Genomic DNA, 17,504 nt, shown 5'->3' with positions numbered 1-17,504 from the left:
GATATAAAATTCATTATTTGAAACACTGGATATAGTCAAAACTCACAATTTATATTATTATAGGTAATATACTTAGACTTATAAATATGATATACTTAATATAGTATATACCTTAATAATCTGATGATCGGATGTATGTTATTTGTATGTGATGCGTCCAATTAAATCGGTTTATATTAAATGTTTTGTATTGTTTTCTGAGTGAGGTTTTTAATGATTTTGCAATTTAAACCAAAATTACAATTTATTATCTACTAGAATAAAGTTAATATTAACAATAAAACACAAAGCAAAATTTATTTTTCTATTTACATAATATTGAGTATTTTTTTTTTTAACATTATTGTACCTACTGTTGTAAATTTTTTTTTTTTACCATTGTATTGTAAAATACAACTTCAAATTTTACCTAATTATTTCAAAGCGTTTCAAAATGTTAGGGTTAAGTAACGTTTCACTCTCGCTTTTGCATCAATTACACGCATAATAAGAACGTTCATTGAAAATAATTAATTTAGTTAAATTCTGCTATAAACAAATGGCATTTATATAAATCAAACAAAACACAGATAATCTATGTAATTTTATATCTCTACTTAATTAAAATGAATAGTTAACAATAATATCAACAATGATTTAATTATCTCAAAACAATAAATATAAATAACGAGCACAAAAACTTCTCAATGTTTATACATAGTAAACCCGTATATTCTGTTGTCTGGTCATTCGTTTAGAACTTAATCAAAATAAAATATGTAGAGTTATACAATGTGCATAATATTGCATAATATACATATTACACTAATTTGACAAACGATTGACATATTAAAAAAAAAATGTACTTATCGTGTATTATAAACTATAATAAATTTATCTAATTTCTTAACAACTATTAATGTAAAATATTATAATATTATACAAGTGACAAAAGGTAAACGTTTTTATTTCTAATTGACATTGTTTGTTTTTTTTATAAAAAAAATAAAAAGTATAGTAAAAATAATAAAAATAAATAATTATGATTTCACGTGTATAAATGCCAATAGTATATAATTTATTTAAACAAACTGAAATTAAGATATTATGTATTATATATTTTTATATAAGATAGTAAAATACTTTTTTCCAATCGACCATTTTGCTTACTAATGAATTATCACTTAATACAATTACTTATTGTGATACACGTTATTCTATCTAGACTTTTGCGTTTTGGGATAAAATGGCTATTTGTATTTTTAACACAGCTGTGTAAAACAAAACGTCATCGTTTGACCTGTTAGTATACGGTTAACCGTACTATTAATGTATTATTATATCGTAGTTGCCGGCCGTGACACTAGTCTTCTCGTTCAGAAAATTCGTTTTTCGCGCAAGTGTTGGTCAGAAGCGAGCCTCCAAGTGTCCGCGGGTCCGTGTTTGTCATGACCGTCTCGGCGAGGAGGAAATTATTTTCGGTGGAATCACGGTGGTGTATCGGTTATCATAATATCTATAGACCACTCTCATAATATTGTTACTTCCGCGGACGTTACTGTTATGTATTGTTTAATATTATGCGTCCTTTCCACTACACGCGATCGCCGACAATAACCGTTGTGTAGTGACATTTTGTTAAAAAAATCAAACGAAAAAAACCTTCGTGCTAATCGTCATCGTCCGGTTCCAGTCGTTGTCGTCCGTCCATAATACAATTTATAAATAACAAATTATTTGACATGTCCGTGAATTTAAACAAAAACGGTGAATCATGAAATAGAAGGTATACTTATATTGTAATATTATTTATAAATAGTACTTGTTAAAAAGTGTACTATTATATTGTATGGTAACGGCAGTGGCATTATGTCGCGTTGTTTTGTATTATCGTTTTTTTACGGCGTCCGTTCTTCTGTTTTGTTTTTACTCAAATTAATTGTACTCACCACTTTATTTTGCAGGTGGTAAACCATGTGGGCAGAATGAGTCGGGGCCGAAGAAAATTGTTGGTGTACGGGCTGGTCGTCGGCACGTTGCTATTGCTGGCGTACAAGCTGCGCTCATGTCCCGAACCCGAACCTCAAACCATGTTCATGATGCCGAAAGACGTGAGTATACCTACGATATTATAAAACAATAAAAATAATTTAAAAAAATTTAAATTATTGTTAAATGCGTCAAACTATAAATATGTGAATTTTATAATTCCTGTTCGTAATAGCGTCGTTCCAGTATACGGTGTGTGTGCAGGTGGAAATGGGGTGTATACCGCGCCAACCATTGGAGCTTAATATATTATGGTTTTACGAAATTAGAAACGTTTTGAAAAAAAAAAAAATCGCCAACAGCTAGGTCATTTTTAATTGATATAATATTTTACTATTTATTTTTCCAGTAAGAACAAAATCGATTATTATTTTAATTTTTTATGATATAGATAGGTACGCATTATACAGTGTAAACGACAGTGGAATAATAAAAATTAAGTGCTAATAGTCTGACAGTTTTTTTTTTTTTTTAATTATTTTCTTTATTTATTAATTTACTCATATTTAATTTACGTATCTACAGAGTCTCGAAAAGAATTTCACCGTTTTTAAGTAGCTCGCATAGCCGCTAGGGTATGTCTCATATATAATATATTATGTTATTAGTCTTACAGTCTTAAAATATTAGATCCTATCGTGGATCTTTTAGTATACACCATTGATCATATTAAGTACTCAGTAATGTGATTTATAATATTATGACTCGAAAGCGTATTGAACATTTAAACGATCAAACAATGTTTTTTCTTGTATTCATACTAAAAACAGTTTTAAAATATTTATTGATTTTTTGTTAAACATATTTTTCCCAATTTATATTTACAGTAATTTCCAATTAAGTATTATTGACATTTTTTTGTCATCTGTTCATAAATTTATTATTATTAAAATCTATATTAGAGCAATTAATGTATTTTGTATTATTATTATCACACAATGTACCTATATTAGTATTAAATAATCGTATCGCTTAATTATAAATTATAATGATTTCAATGCATAGATTTCGAAAGGTCTCGCGTTTACTAACTACATGCGTAAGTTTTACATTTTTAAACGTACTGTTAAGATAATATCATGACATCTCAGACTTGTTATTATGTATAATACAATTCAATAGATTTTTTTTTTTACATACGTTGTTGTAAATTTATTTATAATATTTTTTTTTTTTTTTTTTTTTTTTTTTTTTAAGGCCTTTGAGACCATCTTGCCATAGAACAAATCAATATTAAAACAATAAAAAAAAAACAATATTAATGCATATTAATATATTTTCTATATAATAATTATATTATTATTTATCACTAAAATGTCTCTTTGTTATTATACATTTTTATACAGTTATCTACTTTTAACTTATGTACTATGTTACATTATTACCGATAATCACATGACAGATTCTATACTAGTTGACTTATTGTGTGCCATAATCAGGCTGCCAGGTTTAAAAATTGCTATATATATAAAGATAAAACATGATAAGAAGAACGTTTTGTTTCGTGTTAAGTTCATTAATATTATAATCCATATGTGTTAACTTATTTAAATTCGTCCGAATTAAATATAATAAAATATTATTATAGCCGCAGGAGCAATGAAATAATCTATAATCTTAATGTAATAAATATATATATTTATAAACCCTATACTACCTGCAAATAAATTTGTTAAGTTGCATATACCTATCTAATTAAATAATAAAAAAAAAAAATCTATACGCAAATCATAGTATATTTTTTATTTAACGATAATTTCATGTAAATCGAACTAAACTATAAACAATCGGATTCGTCGATAACTGTCAAACTACATCACGACATATTTTACGATGTCTATATATTATAATACATACCTATTTGTGTATACGTTCTCTTTGTATATCGTGAATATTAAAAAATGTTAAACGTATCATAGATTCAGCTACAGATTGTGTTAAAAAAATATTTTTAAATTAAATTTTTTTCTATACGAACTCGTATTTTTATCATTTTATTTACTACTAACGAAAACTGGATGGAACGATTCAATAATTATACCTGTAATAATAACGGCTGTTTGGAAATATTATTCATTGAAAAATAAATCGTGGTGTATTTAAAAAAAAAATACGATATAAACGCATACAAAAAGGATATACTACATGTTCGGTTAACATTTGAAGCGTACGCCGATTAATCATTTAGTTTGTTTTGTTTGTAATAAATCACATTAAAAAATTCTTTATAAAAATTGTAAAGCTCACAAAATTCGTATACTCTCGTGTAATTGTGCAATATTTCGTAAGACTATTATAAGTCGTTTTCTTAATATTCTATTATCACCGATTTATACAATAAACGAGTAGATCCTCACACCCGAATAACTCCCCTCAGGTTGTTATTAACTATTCATATTGCCAACGCTAAATTGTATCTACTAATGTTATTATTATTATTAAAATAAAATAATATTGATGGCATTTGTAGAGTTAATTAAAAGTCTATGGTAATAGACCAATTGGTCTTATTGAAAAATAATTTTGTAAAAATGGTTCCAATTAAAATTAAAACATAATATTTTTAAAAACAATGTATATTTTTTAAAATTTTGTTGAAATCTCATCAATTTTTGTTTTTTTATTTCAGAAATTTGTTACCGACGAAAACATGAAGATCTACTCTTATGATCGAAACATGCCGCTAATATTCATCGGCGGCGTGCCTAGATCCGGCACTACGCTCATGAGAGCCATGTTGGACGCCCATCCGGACGTCCGGTAAATATAAATGTTGAAATATATATATATATGATTCTGTCACAAATTTGTAATTAAAAATGTCTTAGTTTAATCTACATTGGTTGTGTAATTCAAAATTTGAGTAAACATATATTTATATATAACAATATTGTACTCGTATATACAATAATAAATAACGTATGTCATTTAAAAAAATTATGAACTTTGATATGATATATGTTAATCAAATGAGCTACATAATGATATTGATACACTTTAACTTAAGTTAATTCTAATACAATACTGGAACATAATTTCTAATAAACTGGTATATGCGTTTGGTTACAAGTAATCGAATATCAAGAGTTACCCGTATTATATACTTTTTGATATGATGACAACATTATTATTATGTAACATTGAAAGCTATTTTTTTAACTAGCATTTATAATTGAGTAAAATTTCTATCGAAAAACGTACAAAACATATTTATTGAATTCACAAAATAATGACCGATTAGACAATAATATTTAATATTTTATATTATAATTTTTAAAATTAGAAGTTATTAATTAATTCACATTAGTCTGTAGGTACATTAAATATAAAAATATTTCAATATTAAGAATTACGAAGCACGTTTTAACTCTAAATATATGCTGCAGGTGTGGCCAAGAGACTCGGGTAGTTCCTAGAATTCTACAGATGCGCAATCACTGGTACAAGTCGTCTAAAGAGTCGCTTCGGCTGAAAGAAGCCGGCGTTTCTGAAGAAGTCATAAACTCCGCGGTTGCTTCATTTATTCTTGAAGTAATCGCCCGGCACGGGGTACCGGCACCACGACTGTGTAACAAGGATCCACTAGCACTAAAATCCATGGACTATTTAAAGGTATTGTTTCCCAATGCCAAGTATATATTCATGGTGCGCGACGGCCGAGCTACCGTCCATTCCATCATATCGCGTAAAGTAAGTATAAATTGTAATATGTTATTCATTAATTTATTCTCATCCTTAAACATTTTTGAATATTTATAAAATATATACAAATTTTCTGTGCATGTGTAGATATTAAATGTTTGACTGTTTTCGTTATTTATCTTTTAAGCTTATAAATTATATAGGTAGGTACATAAAAAATATGTATATCTAAAAACAATAATGTTCAGTATAGTACTATATAATGCTTTGTAGAATGTATTAGGTATATTTGTATATTTTATATTTTATATTTTATATCTCCTTATCTATTCACTATAGATAAATCATTAATAGGCAATGGCCAATTACAAAAATATAAGTTTTTTTTAAAATTTTTTTTATTTTATTATTAAATGTTATCAATTTTCTTTTAAAGTAAGCGATATTGATGCTGTTCATATTTTATAAAAGCGATAAAAGTCATGATATCCGTAATCTAATAATAAATCATACATCAATAACCCGTATAATATTATACCATATTATGTAAATTGTCATAACGTTATATTATCATATATTATATATTATTATGTATTATGTATAGACACAAGACCATTGAGTTTTTTCTATTTAAAATGGAAATTGATGAACGCATATCGTTACTTCATATTTTATTTAGCGATTTGATCCCAACTGCTGAGTTGTGAATGAATTTTCATTCTCAGTAATATTTAACCACAGCAATGCTACATTTAACTAAAACATTTACATGTGTCAGAATTAAATCAAAAGCTATATATCATTTTTTATATTTTATTCTGTGAACGAGGTATTACTTTTCACTACAATCAACTTATATGCTTCTCCAAGTTACGATTTTCATCGTGAGTAACAAACTTATTATTTTAGAAAATATATGAGCCATTTTTTTATCGGATGAATAGTTTTCTTAGGCATATAAAAACAATATCATTAGAGTAAATCATCGTTGTTCGTTGAACGCTATAAATGTATAATAATAATAATACGATGTGCTAAGCAAAAAAATTATATCACACACAACTCCTACTTTTTTTTTTAAAGAAATATTTATTCAAAGAACTGGCTGCTAAACATCTAATGTACAAAAACCATTTCTGGATGTGAATAAACGCTACGATCTTTAAAATGAAATACGAACGTTAATGGCCTTATTAGGTACCAGAATAATTTCGAAACTTGATAAACTTTAATAATTAAACTTTGTGAATAAATCAAATAATTTAAAAGTTTATTTACGAGACTGGCTCATACAATATTTAATACGTTTACGACGCGTTAATTTTATTTACGCAAAAACGCTTTCATAATTCGTATTAGTTCATTTTCGTTTTGTCTGAAAAAGTATTTACGCGCCAGTTGGTTGTGGCTCACTGGGTTAAGTTAAATTAAAATGTACGTTTTGTATAATTATGTATATTATGTTATACTTCCTATGGTTTAATCTGACATTATTTTTGACATACAAAGGTATTTTAACAAATATTACAATGTACACGCCACTGAAGCAAGGTCACTGATGTCAAAACGAATCAGTTCTCCATCAAATCTGACACATATTTTTGAATTAAAATGGGTTGATTAATATTTTGATCACCAAATGGTTTTAGTTGAACCGACAGATGTATATAATTCGATTTGTAAACAGGCAGAATTTCTTTAATAAAAACATTATGAATACCATATTTAGAATAAGCTCTTTTAAGGCTATAATTGAACTAAAATTGTTCTTTTAGATTCTGAACGGGATGATGACTGTATTCGTTTTACGATCTAAGTGTTTTTTTTCTGTCTATAATCACCTTTTGGACTTTCTAGACCCTTAACTGTCATAAAATATTACTATACGTGAGACAATAAAAATAAAACCTTCGAAATGACAGCGATATGATGTGATTGCATTAACTAACGTATTTTATTATCTTAACATAAGTATACAAGTAATATAATTATATACATTATGTATTATACAGTTGAAAAATTTACGGTGTTGAAAGTTATAAATAATTTTTTTTTCCCTGAAATCTATACGACTTATTATTTCATCTCTTATTATTATTATGATAGAATGTATAATATTATAATATTATTACATCTTAATATGCTATATTTATTAAATCATTTTACGTGTTATATAGGTGACAATCACTGGTTTCGACTTGAACAGCTATAGACAGTGTCTGGAAAAATGGGATGACGCTATTAGCGTCATGTACAAAAACTGCAACAAAGTCGGGTCTGGGTACTGCCTGATGGTATACTACGAACAATTAGTGTTGAGGCCTCGGGCTACATTAACCGAGATACTCAACTTCCTGGATATCCCGTGGAACGAGACGGTGCTTCACCACAATGAAATGATCAACAAGCCTGGAGGGATCGCCCTATCGATGTAAGACCATACTGATCATTTTTCACTGCCCGCGTATAATATAATGTTGGATAGTTTATCTTTCGGCGATTTTCCAACGACTTAAAACAATTCTGTATTCATTTTCCTCATGATGGTTATAAATTATTAAATAGAACTTTGCGTTTAAGCTTTCCGTTTGTAGGTATCTCTATTTTGTTTTAAATTCTGAACGAAGTCATTTTTTTATGAATATTTAACAATTATTTATTAACATTTAATATTTATTTAAGTAGAGTAGATAATCAATATTTAGTTGATTTTTAATTAGACAGCCAACCAAAATTTAAATATATTTATAAGATTTACCTGATAGGTAGTATACCTATCACGTAACCTAAAAATTTGATTTCTAATTCATTTGTATCTTACATACTTCTAAACTATTTAATCTTTAGTTCTTATATTATTTAAAAATATAATTTGATCTTAATCTTTATTAGCTATTTTTCACTCATCAATTCATTCAATTCATTGTCTTATTTTATTATTGTATTCTTTATATATGACTTTTGAACTACTTACTTGCTTTATATCTATCGTTTTTTTTCGGCCACTTGATTCAATTTATTTTTTTCAGGAAACTTCCTAATTAAATTATTCCTAATAAATTTTGACCTCTAAAATACAATATTTAATTATATGTAATACACATGTATAATACATATATGTCTCAAGTGTATAATTCAAGTCATAAAATCAGTATGTATGTGCAATATAATCTTGGCTGGCTTAAATATATTTTTAAATTTCACGTAAATTCGTTAAATTCTACTGCGGTAACTGCGCTTATAGCGACAAATTATAATAATTTTATTAGTTAAGATAGTAAAAGTACGGACACGTGGTGTCTTATAACGCTCACAAAATATATACTCGACTTTGTAGTCCCTTTCTTGTGTGTGGCTGTGGTAAACTTGGGGTTCTCTTTGGCCAATCAAGGTTAGAGGGTCCCTCTTTTCCGTCTATAGTGCGCATTGACTACAAAGGAACCACGATACACTTTTACAAATATATATTTGATTATATTTATATACATTTTTATTATCATATTATAATTGCCATCATAAATCTATACTTTACAATAGCGTGTTTAGAGGTTTTCAAAAGAGTGTAGAGAAATGGCACACTAACAATTTTTTGAAGACATTTAAAATACAAAGATTCAAAAGCTAACCTATGATTTTTATTAAAATATTAGCTGTATGACTTGGTTAACAAATAATTATACAATTTTGAAATAAATTAATTCATATCGTATTCACGATCTAATTCGAATATACTATAAATGAGTGATATTTTTATAACCAAACATGAACGATTCAAACATTTGTGAGATTTGCGTTTTAACGAATAACCAGTCCCTTAGCTGTAAATGTGCGTCTCCTGTTTGGCATTGCGTTCAATTTACAAATAAGTATACTTCATCCCCGTTGTATACAATCTATTTATAATATATATATACTCATATAGCCCGCAGCAAGCAATGTCGCTTTAACTTTTGTGTTTGTTGCAGGGTGGAACGTTCGTCCGACCAAGTGGTCAGGCCGCTGTACCAAGAAGCATTGACCAAATGGGTCGGGCAAATACCCGATGACGTGGTTAACGATATGGCAAACATCGCGCCCATGCTAAACACGCTTGGCTATGACCCGGCCGCAAACCCACCCACGTACGGCATCCCGGAAGACAATGCTGGAGGATCGGAGCGTCAGTATGACACGAGTGCCAACGGAGATAACGGAGATACGAAACATACTACTACGCGAAGGAGGTAGTCAAAGGAATACAATATGTTATGCAAAATTTATTTTATTTTTTTTTTTTTTTTATATGTATAAATTGTGTTTAACACTTATTATTATTTTAATTGTTTCAATTTTGTGTACAATGTACATAGGTACCTACTTTAATGTAATAATATTTTAATTTTCTATTAATTACAGACGTTTGTCGAACGTGTGTACATAGTTAATATTAAATAAATATATGTATTATTAATTAATTATACATATTACTATACGATGATAATATTTATGTGTATGTATGTATTTGTTCTACTTATTATTACGATGATGTTGGGTATTATAAATATGTACATAGTTAATAATGTTTGTGCGTTATTATTATTATTATTATTATTATTATTATTATAAGTATCATTACTGATGTACTGTTGTTCGCGTTTTTTTTTTAAATATTTTTATATATATATATATTTACATATTATTATATTTTATTATTACTTTCCTTTTTGTACTTAGATATTATTTTCACTGATTACAAGTGAGAAAATTCTTGTCGTTATATATGATTACTATTTTTTTTTTTTTTTAATTATTATTATTATTATTATTGTTATTAAACGACAATCTCAACTTAAAAATAATACCTAAATTATTTTTCTTTATATATAGCAAGACTTGTACAAATCATAGGTTATAACGTGTTATTTCCTACTGAGGCTTGATTTCTGTGTTTATTATATAAATAATTGTAATACCCCATTATCTGTCTAAAAACATAATATTTAATATAGATGTTTATTTTAGAACCTTTTCTATTTTAAAATTATTAAAAATGACCAATTAATACCAATTTGATCTTTTTATAACAATTTGGTCAAATCATAATTATTAGGTAATGTATAAACTATAAAAATCAATTTTATTACCCAGCGTTATTATACTATCAAAATAACAAAAACTGGTCGTCATTAAACACGAAAAACGATTGTATTTATTTGAAGAAGGGAAAATACATAAATCAATTAATTCAGATAAGTTATATTACTATAAAAACATAAACGTTTGTTAAGTTAATAGGTTTCTGTTTTTACTTTATAAAAAATGCTGACACATGAATAACAAATTTTTAACGGTTTTCAATGAAAACTTTTCATTATAAATAAATAAAACAATCACATTATATAAAAATTAAAATAACTTATTTGATTTTAGTGATTTGCATTAAGTTCATGATACCTAAAAGTACCCCATGATGTAAAAAACTGAACTTATCCCTTTTGAAAGTAATATTTCGTAAACACATTATTTTTAAATTAATACTGAAAATTCGAAAAGTCCGAAAAATGCAGTGAGCTATCGTGACATTGGTTTGATTACTTAAAGTTAGTTACTCCAAATATTCTTTATGCTTATTGCTTACTACACACACGTATAAATTGTATAATTTTCTAAATAAAATATGCAACTTGTTATGTAGTTATAAGTTTATATTTAAATGCATCAACAGTTCTGTTAATTTTTTTATTGAGAATACAACACAAAGATTTTTATTTCAATCAATAGAATAATACATTTATTTACCTGTTAAGAAGAATTTTGAAACATCAAGTTAAATAAAACACAGAAAGAATACATCTGCAATAATTTAAATTTAAATTTATGTTGAGAATAATTTATTTATTCTATATAATATCAATAATAATGCGAGATTAACGATTGATATTACTATAAAATATAATAAATCTACTAAAAGTTTAATTTACGATCAATTGACCACGATAAAATGATATTTTACGTTTTTTTTTTTTTATAATATTTCGTCTCAAATATTTCAATAATAATAATTTAAAACACTCATTTTATATTTATCAATATAAAAATAATATTTAACAATATAAGCAATGAGTCACTGAAAATTTACTTATTTAGCAAAGTCTGTTTAATTAAACAAACAATAATAGTAAGCATTATTATAATGTAGATCAAGAAAAGCAAGATTTTCAATTAATTTTATAACATCCACAGGGGTTATGTTAACTAAACACTTTGATTATGTTTAATAAATGTATTGTATTTAGAGAATGAAAAAAATAAATATTTTTAATAGGTATACATAAAATTTATATTTATAAACACATTTAATTATATGTATATAACACTGGTGTACTTTAAGTACACTACAAAAAAATATTCCGTATTAATCTTAAGGCTTAATTATGTGAAATGTAACATTCATCGTTTATTCATTATATTTTTAAACAGAAAACATCGAAAGTTATTGTATGAATGTTTTTACACTTTTAAAAGTTTGGTTTTGTATTAAACTTGTATGTTGAACTTCAGCGGTTACGGTAAATGATTGATCTTTGTGACTAATAATCTTACTGTTGATATTATATTTTAGACATTATTGAGTCAATATAGATTAAATATTGTTTGTTACATAGGTACGTAGGTAAAACGTAGAATTAATAGAAATCCCTTAGCAGTTAGCAGTGCTAAAAAGTACTTTTTGAGAGGGTACTTACTTTAAATTTCGTCAATATAATATTATCTCAAATATTAATAACGAATCTGTTTATACTATATTTTTAAAATAAAATGCTTTGGTATAATCACCCAAAGGCCAAATTACTGTATAATCAAGAAGCCTGCATAAATCTAATTCTAATCTCCTATTTTCTCACACAGGTATTTTAGTCTTATGGTGTAATGTACGTATAGGTAAGAATTAACAATCAAAATTATTTCATGATAAGTCAGTTAATATTATAGACGTACAATTCTTTATTTATTGTATTTACTTAAATTTATATCATATCACATCATTTGTACTTAAAAAATTACAAATATATTGTATTAATTTTGTTGATACACTTAATTAGTATTTTATTTTAATTTCCACGCTAAAAATATATTTGAATGCAGACATTTTCAGGTTAATTAATTTATTTTATTTTTTTTTAATAAAAGTTTGACATAAGACATAACTTTTAAGATTCAACTTGGTTAAAAATACATATTTTTACATAAAAAAATACATAAAACAATTAGTAAATATTTATAAAATAGGTACACCTATATATTTTCTATTTTTTTTTTTTTTTAAGTATAGGTATTTTATATTTTAAGCAATTCACGATAATCACTGTACACAACTAAAAAATTATTGTTGTAAATTAATAAATATAGAATACAATTTTAAATATTTAATTTTAAATCAGTATATTTCATATGAGATGGAAGAACTATATTAATATTTTAGAAAAAAAACTTAGAAAAATGAATTATGTATTAAGAAATTTAAACAAAATTTTTGAGCTACCTAAATTAAGTCAAGTTTAGTTAGTATTATTAGAATCAATAATATCATATGGAGTTATAAACTGGGATAGTGCATTTTATAATGCTATATCTTAGTTAAGTATCTTTACTTAGTCTTAGTAAATCTATGTCAAAATCAAATTACTAAAATCACCCTCAATAAAGAACAAATGTACTCAACAACAAATTTAAATAAAGGACAAAACTTGTTGACTGTTAAAAAAATCTATCTAAAAATTACTGCGATATATTTAAAAACCACAATTTATTACAATCAATACAACCAATATTGCATGGAGTAAACATAAGATACACAAAAACCGATTTTATCATAAAATATATAGATCTAAAACAACCACATCTGGTAGATATTTTGAAAAAAATTGGAACCATATTACATAATATATATTATATACCATCATAGCTAACAAACCTATAATTTCAAAATATTTTGCATGAGGTTTTGAAACTTTAACATACATTATTATTTTATTATTTTGTATACTTACGCAAAGTCACAATGCCATTTTTAAAACATTTAAAATTAATTCTATGCTTCGTCTATTTATACCACGAACTTATTTACGGTAGGTAGGTATTAGTCCAAAAGTTAATAATTATATAAAATATAATATAATGAGATACTTTATAATAATAACAATTAAAAATTTATAATATAAACATTTTGTATAACTAGCAGTAAAATAAGTTAATTTAATAGTAATATAAAAATAAATATATCATAAAATATATTTGGTAATATAAGCTAACAGACTATTTTCGCTCAGAATTGTGTTACGTATATGGTTTATCATTAAATTCAAATTTAATACATCCATTAAAGTGACTTACCCAATGAAGAAGTCCACTCTCAACAACGACACCAATACCTACCATATAGCAGAGCATTTATCTACTTCCTTCCGATTTTGCTTGTTTATGTATCATAATCAATCATCATCACTAGAGTATGGATTTCTATGCAAATTAATATCTTTTTCCTTTTAATATTTTTAGATTTTTTCCAGTTCACTCCACGAATCATCATAGTTCAAAGGTAATGGTGAAATTTTTTTTAGCAATTTTCTTCATTTTTAAATGTTATTGCATATTTTTGACAAAATTAAAAATGTATTGCATATTGAAGCAAAAATTTTAAAAAAATGTATACATTTGTCAAGTAAAAAAATTAAAACTAAATTTTATAGGCATTAAATAATAATTTATTTAAAAATAAGACACAACCATATAAGATAAAAAAATATCACTCGACTACATCGTATGTCGTCCGTGCATCGTAAATATGCTGAAAATAAACTCTGTGTCAAACTATAATCTTAATAGCTCTTATAAATTGATCTTAATTGTATAGTTTTTGCACAATTTCATGATTTTTACTGCATATTTTTTGCATATTCTCATAATTTTTACTGCATATTATATGGCATATTTCGATACTTTTTAGTGCATAAAAATCCACGCTCTAAATTCATCACTTATCATCTTTTGAAGCATTTTAATTCTTCAAAAGGGATTTTTGGAAAATCAAGAGAACAAAAATCAAAAAAAAATATACTATAAGTAATATTTATTGAACACGATTTTTTTTAAAATACTTTAAATATTCAAATTAGCAGTTTATTAAGTCACTTTATAATTTTGAAAATATATTATTTTTACTGTTTACTTATAGATATTTTAAATTTTTGATTTTATTTTAGTTTTTTTTTTTTTTTTACATATATATAAACACCTACTTATGATAATTTATATGTTCTATTAAGAAGCTTGAACATTAAATAAACACAAAGTCTCTCATAAGTTATTCTTACTGTAATCAGAAATTGAGAAATTTAAATTTAAAATTCAAAAAGTATAAATTGTAGAAACATAAAATATTCTTCTAGATCAATTAATTTTGTAATTAATATCTTTACATAATAACTAATAATTAAGTATATTTAAATAATATTTAAACTCATTTTAAACTAATTTTTATGCTCGTTGAAAAAGCTTGACATTTGAATACAAAGAATCTGTTTTTTTTTTTTTTTTTAACAATAAATTAGGTATAAGTTTTTATTTTTTTAATTCCTTACGTTAAACACTTTTTTTTGGTTAAATAATATTTTAAATATATTTTAAATAATATTACAAATGATTTACATTGCATTTTAATCAAGTATGCATGATAAAAAAAAAGATTAAAAAATTAGGTAAACTTTATTTTTATTTATAATTAAAATATAATTTTTTATTGTTTTTAATTTTTAATTTTAAATTGCTTTACGAGTATAAAATGTGTAACTTCGTTCGATACAGACTGTTATTTGTCATGATTAAACGTATACTAAATTGTAAGGAACGACGAATATCGACCGTAATGTATATTTATCACCTTATCGGTGACCCGAACAGATTCTTTATAATTTGTGCTTAACTTTATTTTATAAGTATTAAAGCTACAAATGATGAATAAATTTTTCAAAATCGTGAACATTTGTAATTTATTTCGTAAATTAAATTCATAAAATAGTAAATTCAAATAGAAAGAAGTTGAAAAATTTCAGGTTAGTTTTTTTAATAGAAATTTAAAAATTTAAAAATTTTGTGTGCGTTTGAAGTTGAAATTTTTACTAAATCAAATATTTAAAGACAAAAAATGAATTAAATTAATTTTTTTGTTATTTAAAAATATTAATCATAACTCAAGCTTAAAATTAGTTGTCATTATGAATGGAATGTTAAAATATTCTAAACACAGAAAAATTATGATTAAAATTATATTATAGGCTTTAAATAATTGTAAAAATTATGTTAAAATTAAATATTCACTTCTATATAATACGATACAATACACTTAATATTACTTTTTTATTTTTTTAAACACATTACAATAAAATAGACTTTGCTCAATATCGTTTTTTGAAAAACTGTAATTAACCTAACTGTAGATTTAAATTAATAATACAAAATCTGTATACTCTTAAATAACATCCCACGAAGTGAATGGAATTTAACGAGTGTTTAATTTTTAATCTCAAAATCCTATATATACGAGTAAAATACATATTTTAATTTTAATATAATATTGTCATCAAAAAATTTTGTACTATACATTTTAAGTTATATCAACTGATAAACAAAATACCAACTAAAATACTGATAATACCATGCTATTATCCCTGTCTTACAATCTTGGATATACTTAAAATCAGAGCAAAAACATACTTCAAATACTCACATTTATAAAGATTTTATCTGAAAACACAAAATATATGTGTCTGATTGTACATTTAAATGTGATTTGAGTAATGTTAAATTTGAAAAACTTTGTTTTTTAACAAGCTTCTTCCGTCATTATCTAAAGTAAAACTTGAGATACGTAGATGATTAAGAAATATCTGTAATGCATTTCTCACTAGTCGTAATTATATCTAAATTCTTTAAGTCTTATAAATAATAATAACAAAAAAAAACCTTTTCAAGAACTATCCAAATCCATTTCCCCGATTAACTATAGTTTAATCATGGACTTACGTATTTCAAAACGATCATTTAAAATTAATTGTACTATTTATTGATTTTTATTATTCAGTAAAACTTTAAAATTTGTGAAATAAAAAAAAAAGATTAAAAGAATAATGCTAAAACGAAGCTTAACTATATTTCAAACATTCATTTCCACGTACTTAATTGAACAACACATTTTTATTTAACACAGTAGATATAAGTATTTACTTAGTTTCTTGTATTCATAATCTTCAATGCAATATATTTTTGATTAGCAAATAAAATGACCAAAAATATATACATTACATAAATATATACAAAACGTATGTATAATACATCAGTATATCACATACAATATTTACCCATGGTCTTATTATCAAATTTGATAATATTTATTTAGGTATTTGTCTATTCATTGTTTAAACTAAAATGTTTACAAAAATAATTATTTAAAAATACCTTTGTATTTATATATTTTATAAGTTATAAATTCGTAACTATGTCTTGAGAAAGTTAAGATTTATTCTGATAAATTGTATTATTTGTATTGCATTTTATGTAAAATTTAACTATTAGTACAGTAATGTTTAATTCGAAAACACTAAAGCTCATAACTCGTACTCAATTTCATCTAAAATATTTTAAAATAAACAATAATAATTTTAAAAACAACTTTTTGATAATAATAATATTGAATATTCAATTAAGATTATCTAGTTTTATTTTGCATTGTCTACTGACTGTATTAAAGCACTGTATGTTTAATTATAAATATTGTAATATATACCAAATTCCAAATT

At 24.9% G+C, this 17,504-nt stretch overlaps 1 protein-coding gene across 3 annotated transcripts in view; it reads left to right on the top strand.

The window, feature by feature from the left end:
* LOC112598191 (protein-tyrosine sulfotransferase) overlaps window positions 1-9,981 on the top strand; it is a 95,385-nt gene extending 85,404 nt beyond the window's left edge. For all 3 annotated transcript variants that reach the window (XM_025344587.1, XM_025344586.1, XM_025344585.1), the window contains 5 exons: window positions 1,944-2,090; window positions 4,658-4,788; window positions 5,415-5,718; window positions 7,848-8,101; window positions 9,636-9,981. In XM_025344587.1, the coding sequence (XP_025200372.1) occupies window positions 1,944-2,090; window positions 4,658-4,788; window positions 5,415-5,718; window positions 7,848-8,101; window positions 9,636-9,897 (1,098 nt within the window). In that variant the 3' untranslated portion in view covers window positions 9,898-9,981. The remainder of the gene's footprint in view (window positions 1-1,943; window positions 2,091-4,657; window positions 4,789-5,414; window positions 5,719-7,847; window positions 8,102-9,635) is intronic.
* The last annotated feature ends 7,523 nt before the right edge of the window (window positions 9,982-17,504 follow it).

This window comes from Melanaphis sacchari, unplaced genomic scaffold (genome assembly GCF_002803265.2).
Source record: "Melanaphis sacchari strain LSU unplaced genomic scaffold, SCAv2.0 Contig45_pilon_pilon, whole genome shotgun sequence".
NCBI lineage: Eukaryota > Metazoa > Arthropoda > Insecta > Hemiptera > Aphididae > Melanaphis > Melanaphis sacchari.
This window is presented reverse-complemented; position numbering and strand designations above follow the sequence as displayed.